Raw genomic sequence first — 14,637 nt, 5'->3', positions numbered from 1 at the left:
TATTCCCAGCGCTGGGCTGACATCTTACACTCCTGCTGCCTGCTCCCATATTACAGATTTAATGACTGACAGAGGGAAAAACAGCAAGCAGCTTCTACCACTGGCTGCTTTCATGACTGCTGATTTAAGCAATGCTGTCAAAACATTTACTTCTTTACATCGTAGCATTATGATGTGGAAATACCATTTGAAAGCGAGGCATGACCTGTAAATATAGCTCAACGCGAATGAACAATGAAGTGGAAAACACACTTGCCACTCTGCATTGCTTAAACCAAGGCTGGTTTAAGCAGTACAGGCTGGTTTTGCATTATGGTGGTACTGCTTTTTAATATTTAATGATTTAATATTATTCCTGCTGAATGTGTGAATGTGTCTCCTGTTCATGTCATGATAGAAAAAGACATAGCAAGAAGGAGCAAGCCAGATGGATGAGTGAATAAGTATGAAGTGGATATTAAAACCACAGACTGTGTTTAAAAGATGAATGTAGTCATGGCGATGTCACTTGGTGGGTTTGGACAAGCTGCAGGTTTAGGGGTGCAATGAACAGATACGCATATCTGCTAATTGGTTAATGAGTTAATTAGTGCTTTCACTACCCAAAACAGAAGTAGGAATTTCTTGGATTTCTCAGAAAATTCCATCAAAAATGCTCCAAAAGACACCAAACGCACACAAACAAACCTATGCCCCTCAACCTCAGATCCAGACAGATTAGATAAAAATATTCCTCCGTTGTATATATTTTGCTACAGGAGCTGTAAACATGCTTCTAATGCTGTAAAGTCAGCATTTTAACATGGGAGTCTATAGGGATTGACTCACTTTTGGAGCCATCCTCAAGTGGCTGTGCTGTTCTGTTTGTGCAGTAAATTTCAGGGACTTGGGCAGACGTTATAATCGTGGCTTTAATCTGCAAATTTAAACGATCTCAAATGCACATACACATTTCTCTCACTGATGCTGAAATGGGCTGTCCACAGCACATAACTCAACACCTTATCTCACGCTCCTGCTGTTCACTATGTGATAAGCTCAACAGGAGGTTTATAATTGTCAGTCACAAAAAAAGAAAAGCTATCTTCTGTTTAATGTTTGATCCTCTTTTCCTCCAATCTTCTGCCAAGTCTAAAATCCATTATGTCAGCTTCAAACATTCAAAAGAGGAATTAATGTGGGAAGAATTTAACAGCAATGGCCAAATTGGTTTGCATCCCACCTAATATGAAAGAGACGCAATTAAAATGTCAGGGCTGGAAGACTCCCAGTGTGGCACCAGCTCCGCTTTTGTTTCCTGGATAATAAAGGAGTCAATGATTGTTGAGGAGCAGCACAACCAGACATATAGTCAGTATTACAGTCCACAGGCTGGACATTGTGGGCTTAGTGGAAAGCCTCTGAATGCAAAGTAGCTTAGTAGTGCCAGAGGAAATGGGATATCAATAGCGGCCAACAGATTTGGCCACTGTTCAGAAGCCTGATGCTCCACTTCAGTGCTGACTTGAGCCCAAACTGTGCTGGGGCATATCAGTTTATAGACAAGCAGTGTTTGCAGAAAATTCTCAGCATTTGTTTTAAGGTACCTGGAGAATTAATGTCTGCCTCAGAGGACGTTCTAACACTTAGTTTCCCAAACTGCCTGAAATGTAGCAGATAATCTTTTGTGGTGCGCGGTGAACTCTGACTCCCACCCATCTTGGGGACTTATTTGCTAAAGTGACGTTTCTGCTGGATGACAAGGCGAGAAAAAACATGGAGTCTGGTTCCAAAACACAGCTGCATCTTAATCATGACAGTGTTGAGAAAAAAAATAGCTACTACAGTAGACAAGGTGAGTTGTTTTTTTTTTTTTTATTATTATTATTTTGCAGTGCTGGGTATTGGAGGAGGCTTTTACTCCAAATAGATTCACTGTGCTCCCCACACCAGCCAGACCTGTGCTCTGAATGCTAAGCTCTCTCATAAATTGTAAATGACAACTTGATTCATGCAGGTAATACATTTTACTGTCCGACTGGGTGACATTGCGGTTATACATTATTGAAGATCTGGGACGATGCAGAGGGAGGACGTTGGAATTATGGTAATACCACTGAGGCATACTCAGCAACAAAAATTAAACATTACGACACCAGCTGGTGAGGACAAATGCTTGACTAGCAAGGACAAGGCTAGACACAGTGCTGCCCCCTTCCTGATTCTTTAGTGTTTTTGTTTTGGGGGTTTTTTGCATATTTTTCATACTTACATAGAGGAATTTTAAAATTAGCTTTTAAAACTCAGCTTTTAAATTTATGGAGGGGGAAAAAATCTATCAAAAAGGACCAGAGAGATGGTGACTGTGAATCTAGGGCCCTCTTGCTATAAGACCAAACCACTGGGCCATGCTGCTCGTGGACTGATGATCTCAAACATGTAAGCATGACATCAGAAAAGGGGCAAATACTTTTTCACCATGTATCACCATGCTGCAGGGGAGCAAAGGTGAAACTGGTGTAGGACTGACATTGGATAGTAAGATGGGAATAACCTTCAGAGATCTCCTGAAGATGACAGACTTTTATAGTATTGATGGAATATTTCAGCTGTAGTCACTAGAGAGCCCAGTGGCAAGGCCTTTATCCGGGTGCACATACTCTCTGCACTTCAGCAGTGGCCTGCCTCACATCTCTATACCCACAGTGCAAGCACAATTTTCCACCTACAGGCACCTGGCATCTGCAGTGAAGTGGAAGTGCCAGATTCAGGGGCAAGTTATATTTGAATCTTTGTTTATTGATGTGAAAGTGCCGCAGAGCTGTTGACCACACATCACACCACTGACACCATGTTCGATGAGCAATAAAGTGTATACTTTATCACCTAGAGCAACATAAGAAAGTATTAGTCGGTAAAAAAAATACAATAAATAAGACAACTTCTGCAATGCCTTGGCAAGGTCAATGTAATTCATCAATCCAACAAATGAAGAGAAACCTCTGTGAAAGAAGGAATCGATACTACCGCAACAAGTGGTGGACGTAAAGACACACCTGGTATCATCATCCTCACATAGCCATTTCTTTGGCTGTCGTTTAAACACCTCTTCTTTCTATGCAATCTCCCTCCCCCTTTCATTCAAACAATGACCTTAAACCTGTGAGTGTCTACAAGCAGAAGTAGCAGTGGTGAGTCTCTGATGAACTTGTAAATTCTCTGCTATTGATCCAGTTCTGCAGGGTCTGTTGGAGTGATTGGCTATAATTTTATTTTCCCTCAGTTACATCCATCAGCCAGGCAATTAATCAGACTTAATATTATATAATATTGTTAATATAATATTGTGTAAGTACAGTATCTTGGAATGGAAACTTCTATTAAAAGCACCAAATCCATACTACTGTGTAAAATTATAAGATAACACAGCCTGACAGACATAAATGAGTACTTTTGCAACAACAAGATTCCCAAAGAGCTATTAGCCAAAAACTGGTATATGTCAACAGGCTGTGCAGTGTGCCCTAAAAAATACTTGAGGAACCAGGAGAATGGAAATCCAAAGGAGAAGCAGATCAAGAAAAAAATATATACACTAGAAGAACAATATCAGAACGCAAGCAAGAGTAATAGGAATACTTCCAGCAAAGACCTGACACAGCACTTGAGACATGGATTTGGCCTTTCTGTTGATTCATTCACTGTTTGCTAAAGCCTCATCAGAAATGGTCTCGATGGAAGGAAGCCGTTCTTCATGATGGGACACAGAGAATGGAATAAAAGGCAGCAGCATCCAAAGAAGAGCATCTTCTTTCTTTCAGGAAGCCTGTAGAATTATTCTGAAGAAGGAAAGAAAGCTAGCATTCAGCCTTAAGTTAAAATCAGAGCTTCCCAAAGTGTGGGGCCTGCCCCCCTAGGGGGGGCGCAGAGCCATTGCAGGGGGGTATGAAAGGGAAAAAAAATAAAAAATGCTTCGACGCTGCTAGCACGGGGCTCCCACACAAACGCAAAGCAGGAGATGAAGCATCACAGAATATGTTTCCAAACCAACTTCCTTCCAAGCCAAAGACTAGAAAATATGGTGAAGCATATCTTACCTTTGGTTTCACCTGCACAAGTGCCGAGGTAGGTCTGCCCTACATAATTGGTTTTCCCTTCCTCGGGAGCAGCGCTGGGCTCTCCAAATCACGGACAAACAGTTTTCCACATTCTTGATTTTTAGTTCACAAACACTTGTTGTAATGACTAACTACTCCTGACATTTTGGAGATGTTAGCTCTTTATACAGTAAAGTTACAGTGGGATACAAATAATATCAGGCTGATCCTGCCACGATTTGTTCCCCCGGTTCAAATCACGGACAAACATTATCCTACAGTTGTTTATGTTTTTGAACCCATTTTGCACAGAGAGGCATTTTTTGAAAAATGTATTAATAGCAATGTTGAATACTATTACACAGGAAAAAAACAACTACACGCAAAATAATTACACCGTGACACCTCTGCCTTTCCAAATGGAGGGACAGTAACTGCCATTCTGCAATGCATCTCATGTAAAAAATAACGTGGCACACAGCATGACGTGAAAAAAGGCATATACCTTTGACGTTGTGTGACGAGCTCTAGTCCTCGTCCACACGTAAACGCAAAAAAGGAGTTGTAAAAAATCTGTTTACGTGTGGACTAAAGGTCCAAACACATAGAAACACCTGCTTTTTTAAAAATACTCGTGTAGGTGTGGACATAGCGTAAAAGAGTTACGAGTTAGAGTACTTGCATTTGCTTAATTGTTTACTAAAAGTTTGAGGTGTGAAATAATCCCCAATGGAGCAAAATATGGGTGTGTGTGGTTGGAGGATGTGTTTGTGCGTGCGTGCGGGAGGGGGGGGGGGGGGGTCGCGAACATTTTCCTTGTAAAACAAAGGGGGGCCTAGCAAAAAAAGTTTGGGAACCACTGAGATAAAATAAAGAAAAATAAATGTGGTCATACAAAATATTTATTTTCAAGCTCATTAGACTCTGTTTTTGTCTCATATATCATATTTGTGTAGGGCTGCCACAAACGATTATTTTGATAGTCGACTAGTCACCGATTATTTTTGCGATTAGTCGACTAATCAGATCATACATCCATTGTACGTAAAACATACAGCTTATTGCACCAGCATGCATCTGCTCTTATATAACTATCATTAGCTTATAGCTTTAAGTGTTTAAGGTATGTGCTAACTAAAAATAAAGACAAGATGATAGTTTATTAAATTTCTATGAAATTTGCAGATTGTTTCGGTGGAGTTTAATAAACTCAGCCGTCTGCTTCTTGCTATCTAAATTATAACAGGACACCGGAGTATATTTTCGAGCATCTCACACTTCTGATAATCAGTTGTCTGCTTGACGTTTATTCAGCTGTGTAAAAACTATAACTTTAATCTCAGCCAAACCGATTTACTCAGGAACAAAGAAAATACTGAAAAATAATATTTTTAAGTTATCTAAGTGACTTATATATCATGTTTAACCTGAGTAGCGAAAGACGGCGGTGGGTTTGAAAATGATTTGCCGGGAGTCTAGTGAGCCTTGAACCCCGGCTAGCTAGAGCTGGTGGGTAACAGACGTCTCCGAAAATGTCGGAGCACTTTTGAAAATATGTGGTGTCTTGATAAACTGAGCAGATATTTGAGGTTTACACAGCTACAATCTTGTCTGAAAATATGTTAAACGTTTATTTTATGACCCAGAAAGAATAATAAGAGTAATATTAAAACTAGCTGCCGCCATTGTTGGAAACTGAGCAGGGCCGCACTTTGAATTCTGGGGTAGGTTGGGCCACAAAGTATACACCGGACCCATCCTTCAAATCTGGGGAAATGAAGGGCGCAGTCTTCGTCGTGACGCTGTAACGTAATCGGCCTTACAAATGCAGGCATAGGAGGATGCGGCCCCTGAATTTGGACACAGCTACGATACTGGACACTGCTACTGCTTCTTCGGGGTTTAACGGCAGCTGAAATCCTTGTACATGCCATCTTCTGTTTCAGTCCGTTATTACACTCTTAAATCCTACTACTTATTCCCACATCTTTTGGGATCTTACAAAGCTTCAAACGACGGTCGACTATTAAATTAGTCGTCGATGATTTTGATAGTCGACGTAATCGTGACTAGTTGACTAATCATGGCAACCCTATATTTGGGCACATTTCAATAAATTGAGTTGCCATTTCAATATGGCAAAAGAAATTGGGGGCACTAAGACTTGTGCACAGTATTGCATTTATAACTGAAATCACCACTAAAATTACCATTGTACCATTGATCACATTTGTTCTACCATGCTCCTCTGACCACATGGCAGCTTTGAGTGCAAAAAGATCAAAGATTCGGTATATGAATTACATTACTCAGATGAAGCATTCACTCCAAAAATGAGCACCTATCAATTTAAAAAAGTGCCACTTGAGCACACGATGGGCAGTGCACATATTAATTTAAATAATATTCCATTGTGCACACAAATCGGCAATTTAGCACTTAGGTGATGAAATTACTTTGCTTTTAAGTTCACAATCTTTTCTGCTACATCTCTTCTATAATGAATGGTGATTAGAGGTAAGCATTAAATCAGCCAAAGTGAAGTGGAAGCATCCTTTAGCGCTTTTTTTGTTTTTCTATGAGCATATCTATGAGTATTTTCGATACTGACCAGATTTTCACTAAACTGAAACAAATGACAGGAAGGTCTGTGGACTGAGACATTTTTCTAGATGAGTTTTTAAGTGCTTTGCAGAGCAGGGAAAAATGTCTTTTCCTTTCAAATGAATTGAGGATCATAATTTAGTAAGTATTTCTTGATGGTGTAAAGGGTAGGAGAGGAAATATTTTGGTAACAAAGCCAATATGTCTTTGTATGAATGCATGTAGTTTCTTGTTCCTGCAGAGCTGCTGCAAACTTTCAATTAATCATGACCAGTGTAGGGACTAACGTTATTAAGTAACGCGTAACAGTAACTACGTTATTATTGTGGTAACGAGCACGGTAACTAGTTATTATGCCAAAATCAGGAACACGTTAATCGTTACTGGGATTTAGATTGGGTAATTTTTCGTTACTTCGCGTGTTGTGTTTGCTTACCTCGGAAATCGGAACACGGACCTGGGAATAATGTCACACTTGAGTAAACGGAGTTCTGGTTAGCCTCGTCAGAGAAGTCGGGATTCCAATACGGCAATGCCCGCGAAAAGGTTTGTTTTGCTAGCCCTCTACAAAAAGAAATTACTACTAAAGACATATGCAGCCATAGCTGGACTCTTTTTTTCCCGTTACAGTATAAAACAATGAAAGGTGGTGGATTGGCCAGATGCTGGCAGATGTGTAAAAATAACTCAATTGTTTGGTGGTGGCTATGGCGGCACTTCCACAGATTCAGTAACATTAGCAAGTGGTGGTTGAGGGAAAGGTGAGGCAGAAGGAGAAGAGACCAGAGGCGAGTATTTTGACAGATGCATGAAACTATATCTTTTTGGATATAAGTTGTAACGGCCGCCATTTTCTTTGTCAGTATTTATTACATGCCATGCTGTGGGAAAAAACTGTTCCGACATTTGAGTCTAAGGTTTTTTTTGAGTACCTGCCGGCTCTTTTTTGCATCTCATCCGTAGAGACAGCTCAGTAGGTAGAGTGTTCACCCCATGACTGGAAGGTCTGGGGTTAAATCCACTGAAGTTCTACCCTGAGGTACCCCTGAGCAAAGTATCGTCTCTACACACTGCTCCCCAGGTGCTGTGTTGGTGGCTGCCCACTGCTTCACTGAGTGAATCTTTATATAACCTTAAGCAGACCAGTGCTAATCAAATTTTATTTGTTTATTCATCAGGGAGAATTCATTCTATGGAACAGCTCCCTTGCTCCAATTTCTAGTTTAAATACTGGTAGCCTTCCTGTCTTCTACTTTCCAACTGGCAGGCTGAATGTCATTATTGTGACAGTCCTCAATAACCCTCACCCTCCTTTGAAAGCCTCCTGTCTCCCAACTGAATAGACTCCAACTCCACCTTGACTGTAATTTGTTCTTGACTGTAACTCTTTGTTTTCTGAGAGCTTGCAGCAGATCTGCAGAGTGTGTAGCGGGGGGAGAAATGGTTTTTGAACCACAGAGAAATGAAAGAAGCAGCCAGGCACCCATGGTTTATTGGAATACATATGCATCAAATAAAAAAATTAAATGGTTTTCGATCAATAACTAATTGTTATATTATTATTATTATTATATTCTATAATAAGAGTGTTTAATTAAACCAACCACACTAAATGTTGAATATAGACACATTACCACACTAAAACGTGTGTTTGCCTCAGTAGTGTGACTCTAACATTAAAAGTCCATTTGTTTACCAGAGGGACTTTATGGGCATCAAATACTACTGACACAAATCATCACACAGACAAAAAGACTCCAGTTTTTGGTCGAAAAGCTGCCATGTTTAATTTCATGCAGCTAATTAATGTCTAGGTGTCAGAATAACCACATTTCTTCTTCATATTAACTAACTTACCTATTTAAACATGTGGGAAACGCTAATGTGGACATAGATAAGAACATGAATGCAATGCTGCTGTCCACTGCTGTCTTTCACTGTGTTTCACCCAGCTGCAGAGTCACAGCCTCTATCAGGGGGGTTGAGAATTATCGGGAACACCATCTCAGACCTAGCAGACAAGTACAGCATGGAACAGACTGAACACATCCCATTATACAGCAGGGTGCAGACAACCGCACCTGCCTAGGTAACACTCCAGTGATGCCGGGGGAGAACACACACACACACACACACACACACACACACACACACACACACACACACACACACACACACACACACACACAAGGCTGATAAATGCAGACAAATATACTAGTGGGGTTGTTTTTATCTTTTCTTTTTTTTTATTGAACTTGTGCCTATGCACAGATGCCTTCCTGTTTCTCTTCATGTAAAAAAAAGGCTATGGGCTTCATTTTTTTAAGCTCTTGTGCACACACTGGTGCCTACTCACACATCTCCACTGCAAGTTCAGCTGACAGAGCTCCTCTTTGTTGCTCTGTTGAACTTGAGGGGTGAGTGGAAGCCAGATGAAGGGTCCTGTGGTAATTACCTTGTCTCGCAGCCTGTCTACCACACGCACACACACACACACACACGGTTGCACACAAAAACGTCCGTGCCACTGCTGATGGCAGCACAGGCTGAGGACATGCAACTTCAGCACTCCTTCCGCTAAATAACACTACTCCTACACTCTAAAAAAAGATCTGCTGGCTTAACGTAAAAAAATTAAGGTAACAATTTGCATGGATCTTTTTAAGTTACTTCAGCTTAGCCACTATAGCGTAAATGCCACAAGAGTTCTCTAGTTAGGCAAACTCTATTCCTTACGTACAAACAACATGATTTGCTTTGTCCTCTACAAGCTTAATTAAGTTGAACCAACTTAATTTTAATTGTTTAAAAAATTACTCCATTTAGTTATTAAAACTTATTTTTTTACTTTTATTCTACTCAGAAATATCCATGCAAATTGTTACCTTAATTTTTTTGAGTACTAGTAACTTACAATAACTTATAACTTACAATTATACAATAAATTACACATTGAAATTCCAGTTTTATGATCAAACTGTTTATTAGAACACCAGTCCACCATTCCAGACTCATTGACATTTCAATAGCAGACAAAATTGTTGCCTCCATAAAATAAATGACATAAAACACCCCTGTAAATCTGTCTCAAAAAGACTGAACATTTTGACAGTCATGCTCTGATTCAAGTTTGTTTGTGTTAAAGTGATAGTTTAGGTTTTTTTAAGTATGAAGTACATTGTGAGTATATTACACACAGTAGACAGCAGTCAGCACATTCCTGCCACCAACACGCACGATAGGCTCAGTTTGTTTGTGTGACTTTGGTAAATCTGAACTAACCCGAACTAACACCAAAGTCACCAAATAACACAATTACACTTACTGATCAAGGCAGCAGGAGACCAGCAACTCCTGTGTGCTGTCAGGTAAAATTGCTGTTTTTGTCCATGGACGCTGGTGGGCCAGAGCGATTGAAACAACAAGCAGTAGAACTTCTCTTTCCTCACAGAAAAGGCTGTCTGATAGCAAAATAAAGCAGTAAACATATTCTTGATATAATGTACATTTAAACTGACATCAGTTTTATTAGGATGGAGGCTCATCTTGCGTGCCGGTGGCCCCGTCTGCTTCTCCGTAGGTGGAGCTTACTGACTGCCATCTACTGTGTGTAATACACTCACAATACATATGTACCTCATATACAGCCTCACTTCAAAAGACCCGAGCTATCCTTTTAAAGTGCATTATTTTTAACTAGGTGTACTTAATGCTCAACGCTCAACTTTACACCTACTGCCTACTGTAAAGTATGTAACACAACACATTGCAAACAACAGTGGAACATTTCCCGTTTAATTTGAGGATAGCCTCACTCTTCACATTTTTTAGTACAACAGTTTACTTTTTAGTGACATTACCTTAGGACTGGCTTTCAGATCATCCAGCTCGAGGAATATCTTTTGAAACACTTCAAAAGTGTTTTTCAAAAGTGTTTTTCAGTTCTTTTGGGTAGCTGAGGTTGAGTGCATATATCAGCCCCATTAGCAAGGCACAGGCTCTGGGTACATCCAGGTCTGCTAGGACTTCTGTTCCTTCAAGTATGATCCTTGCGCTGGCTGGATCAGACGTTGTGGCACCTCTGGTTACAATCTTCATCACTTCATTGGTAATATCCCCGCCACCATCCTGGTAGATCAGAATCAATATAAATGTTTTAAGTAATCATACTTATACATGAGAGTAACACAAAATAGGGCTGCAACTAACAATTTTCTCAATTATCTGATTATGTCTGTGAAGGTTCTCTTTGCAAGCTCCTTTGACGATTATCTGATTAGTTGTTTGGTCCAGAAAATGTCAGAAAATGGTGAAAAATGTCAATGTTTCTCAGAGCCCAATATGATGACCTCAAATGTCAAACATATTCAGTTTGCTGTCATAGAGGAGTAAAGAAACCAGAAACGATTCACATTTATGAAGCTGAAACCAGAGAATTTGGACTTCTTTTTCTAAAATAATTACTTAAACCGATCAATCAATTATCAAAATAGTTGCCGATTAATTTAGAAATCAATTAATAATAGATTAGATCGTACCTCTAATACAAAGTATAGTCATGTCTGATTTACCTGCTCTTTGAAGAGATCCTCCTCCTTTTCCCTGAGATACACCACTAAGCCACAGATAGCGACCTCTCGCCTTCTCTCCACAGAATCGTCCTGTGAATAAGAAAAAGAATGTCGAACTGCTCTTCGAGGAGGATGGGTTTTTGATAATTACATCCCATCCAATAAAAAAAAAAAAAAAAAAGGATTGACTTTATATGGCCTGAACTGTACCAATTATAGATTTCCAGTGATAATCAAAATAATGAATTGATCATTTCAAAGAGCCATTTCTCTGAAATGATCAATTCATGAACTTGAAAAATCCAGGTAACAAATAGAAAAACTGCAAAATCTTGCAAATTACTCTGCCAATCATGATCCACATCACCTATAATTTGTTTTATTATTAAGTATTTATAGTTTTAATTGATATTTGTGCCTCAAGCTCTAAACAATAATTTGACATAGTTGAGTTGTAAACAGCTACCTTTTAAGACTCAATATCACCTATTGGAAAAAAAAGTGGATTATCCTATTTGAAATAAACTACATTTCATTCATTCATACCTCTAGCAGCATGTTCTGGATGCGCCGAATGCGCATTTTTGCAGCCCCTCCTCTTGAGGACAGCAAGGACATTATTTTCTGAGAGTACTGGTCCAGCTTTGCCATGAATGTTGTCTCCAGGTTAACAGTGGTGATCCTTCTGAATTCTTGGTTTATCTGTATAAAAAAAAGGCACAAATAGGCACAACATGTTAATGTATACAATTTACTTTAAAAGAATACATACTGCAAATTATCTTATGGAAAAATATTTACCTGAACTGCATCAAAAAGAGCAGGCCATCTTTCTTTCAGGTCATTGATTTTTGGTGCTTGATTGACAACTTCCTGCCTGCGAATGGAGAATGTTATGTTATGTTTCCAAATCAAAGATATTTTTTCTTAAGTGATACAACTGCGCTTATGTATCTGCAGTTAACACCCAAAAGAGCAAAATTATATTTTATGTGCTAATGCACACTCAATGTAATGTCATTAAAACAACTAGTTTATGAATGTTACTTAAGATCTTTCCTGTGGCGTTTCTACAACATGGCGTTCGCTTCCTCGCCCGCGTTTTTTGACTGAACTTTGACACAGGCTGTTCTTCAGCTAGGGCTCAATTAACAAACTTCAATCTCACATAAAAATAACTCTAGGACTTAAACATCAAAATGCATCGATGTTAAACCGAATGTATACTCAGTAACCTACATTTGTTTAGTCATGAATGTAAAATGGCCCAGCCTTTTGCTGGTCAAACCTTCATCAACGCTGCAACGATTTCAAAGTAGAAAGAAGAAAAACATGTATTACCCTGTCTTTGCAGAGTTAAAACTACTGCTACAGAAGCTCAGTGTCAATTTACACCATTTGGCTGCCACCGTAAAACAAAACTTAACAAAGACTAATGTTACGGTCGAATTACTTCACAAGTTAGCCAGAAGTGTAACGTTACTAGCTTATCACCACCACTCACCGAGGAAGAGTTTAGTGTTGTGTAAAAAGGATTTCTTGCAGTGCGTGTTGATAGAGTTAAAGTTAGAGTTATTAGCTGCTGTGAATAAAACAAGGCAAAAAATTGTACTCACCACAAAGCTTTAACGTTTGATAATGTTCCGTACAAAATGCCGCTTCTCTGCTTTCTCTCTTTGCCTCCGTTTCTTTCGATCAGTGGTCTGAGAGCACAACATGTCCGGGCAAGTCAGCCTTGTACTCAGCTTTTAAAGGACGCTTACGAGATTTTTAAGTTGTATTAACTGAATACACTTTCATGTTAAGTTAACACAGAAATGTCTGTTCAAAATCGATATATTACTGAGCTAAGACTGTTTTCTTTATTTTCATTTCGACCAACTCATTAAATTAAGTTATCAACTGATTACAATGTGTACATGCAACAAACTTAATTTTTTATGCAGAAAAAGCTATTAATTTTAAGCTTTACTTACTAACCCCATGAATCGTTTTTTAGAGTGTACTGAGGGGCACTAAGAACACCACGTGCACACACACGCGCACATACACGGGTACTCTCTCCAGAGATGAAGTCTAAATTATCTTCCAACAGTGTATAAATCCAACAGTTGCTTCGTAGAGACCGCTCTTAACCCTACGACAGATCACTGACCTGTCCAGGGCGTACCCTGCCTCTTGCCCTGTGACTGCTGTGATAGGCCCGATGGAAAATACAGAGATTTTAGTACTATTCAATTCAATTCAATTTAATTTAATTTATATAGCACCAAATCACAACAACAGTTGCCTCAAGGCGCTTTGTATTATAAGGTAGACCCTACAATAATACATACAGAGAAAAAAACAAAAATCATATGAGCCCCTATGAGCAAGCACTTTGGCGACAGTGGGAAGGAAAAACTCCCTTTTAACAGGAAGAAACCTCCGGCAGAACCAGGCTCAGGGAGGGGCGGGGCTATCTGCTGTGACCGGTTGGGGTGAGAGAAGGAAGACAGGATAAAGACATGCTGTGGAAGAGAGCCAGAGATTAATAACAAGTATGATTCAGTGCAGAGAGGTCTGTTAACACATAGTGAGTGAAAAAGGTGACTGACGAAGGAATACTCAATGCATCATGGGAATCCCCCGGCAGCCTACGTCTATTGCAGCATAACTAAGTGAGGATTCAGCGTTACCTGGTCCAGCCCTAACTATATGCTTTAGCAAAAAGGCAAGTTTTAAACCTAATCTTAAAAGTAGAGATAGTGTCTGTCTTCTCAATCCAAACTGGAAGCTGGTTCCACATAAGGGGGGCCTGAAAAGTGAAGGCTCTGGCTCCCATTCTACTTTTAAATACAACAAGTAAGCCTGCAGTGTGAGAGCGAAGTGCTCTGATGGGGTGATATGGTACTATAAGGTCATTAAGACTACTTTGCTATATATATTAGTACAACAGAGAAGATAAATGATGTGGCATATCATCATAATATTTCATCATAATATATCATCGTATATAAGTAGAGAGAGAGCAAAATAGAGATAGTAATGCTCATTATATTACTGCTGATAGTGTGCAATTATAACAAACTTCCTTTCCTATCATGAGTAAAATAAAAAAAGATGATAAAGAAAATTATTGTTTTATTTTTCTTTCACACAGAGAAAAACATACATATTTTTCTATTTTGTCTGCATTCATATTCATTACATTCATTCTGTTAATCTCTGAGCTGTAACAGACGGGTATTTATGTAAAACGTTTAATAAAAATTTATACTGATATTACTAAACTATTAAATTGATACTATTAAAAGTCGTCACAGTTTTAAAAGGTTGGTGAGGATTAGAAGTGCCCTTAACTCCTGAATTGTGTTTGTTAGGAGACCAGTCTCATATTCCAAGAA

General features: G+C 39.2%; 2 protein-coding genes across 5 annotated transcripts in view; both read right to left on the bottom strand.

Moving 5' to 3' along the window:
• The window catches only part of LOC113016462 (beta-1,3-galactosyltransferase 1-like), a 203,118-nt gene that overhangs the window by 18,419 nt on the left and 170,062 nt on the right, over positions 1 to 14,637 (bottom strand). The window lies entirely within an intron of this gene.
• On the bottom strand, positions 10,460 to 13,001 carry LOC145424261 (uncharacterized). Its single transcript, XM_080297433.1, has 5 exons — positions 12,868 to 13,001; positions 12,053 to 12,128; positions 11,798 to 11,953; positions 11,252 to 11,341; positions 10,460 to 10,808 (listed from the first exon to the last, which is right to left on the bottom strand). Exons 3-5 carry the CDS (start codon positions 11,900 to 11,902, stop codon positions 10,593 to 10,595), a joined length of 411 nt encoding a protein of 136 aa, XP_080153559.1. The 5' UTR covers positions 11,903 to 11,953; positions 12,053 to 12,128; positions 12,868 to 13,001; the 3' UTR covers positions 10,460 to 10,592.

Source organism: Astatotilapia calliptera, chromosome 23 (genome assembly GCF_964374335.1).
Source record: "Astatotilapia calliptera chromosome 23, fAstCal68.1, whole genome shotgun sequence".
NCBI lineage: Eukaryota > Metazoa > Chordata > Actinopteri > Cichliformes > Cichlidae > Astatotilapia > Astatotilapia calliptera.
This window is presented reverse-complemented; position numbering and strand designations above follow the sequence as displayed.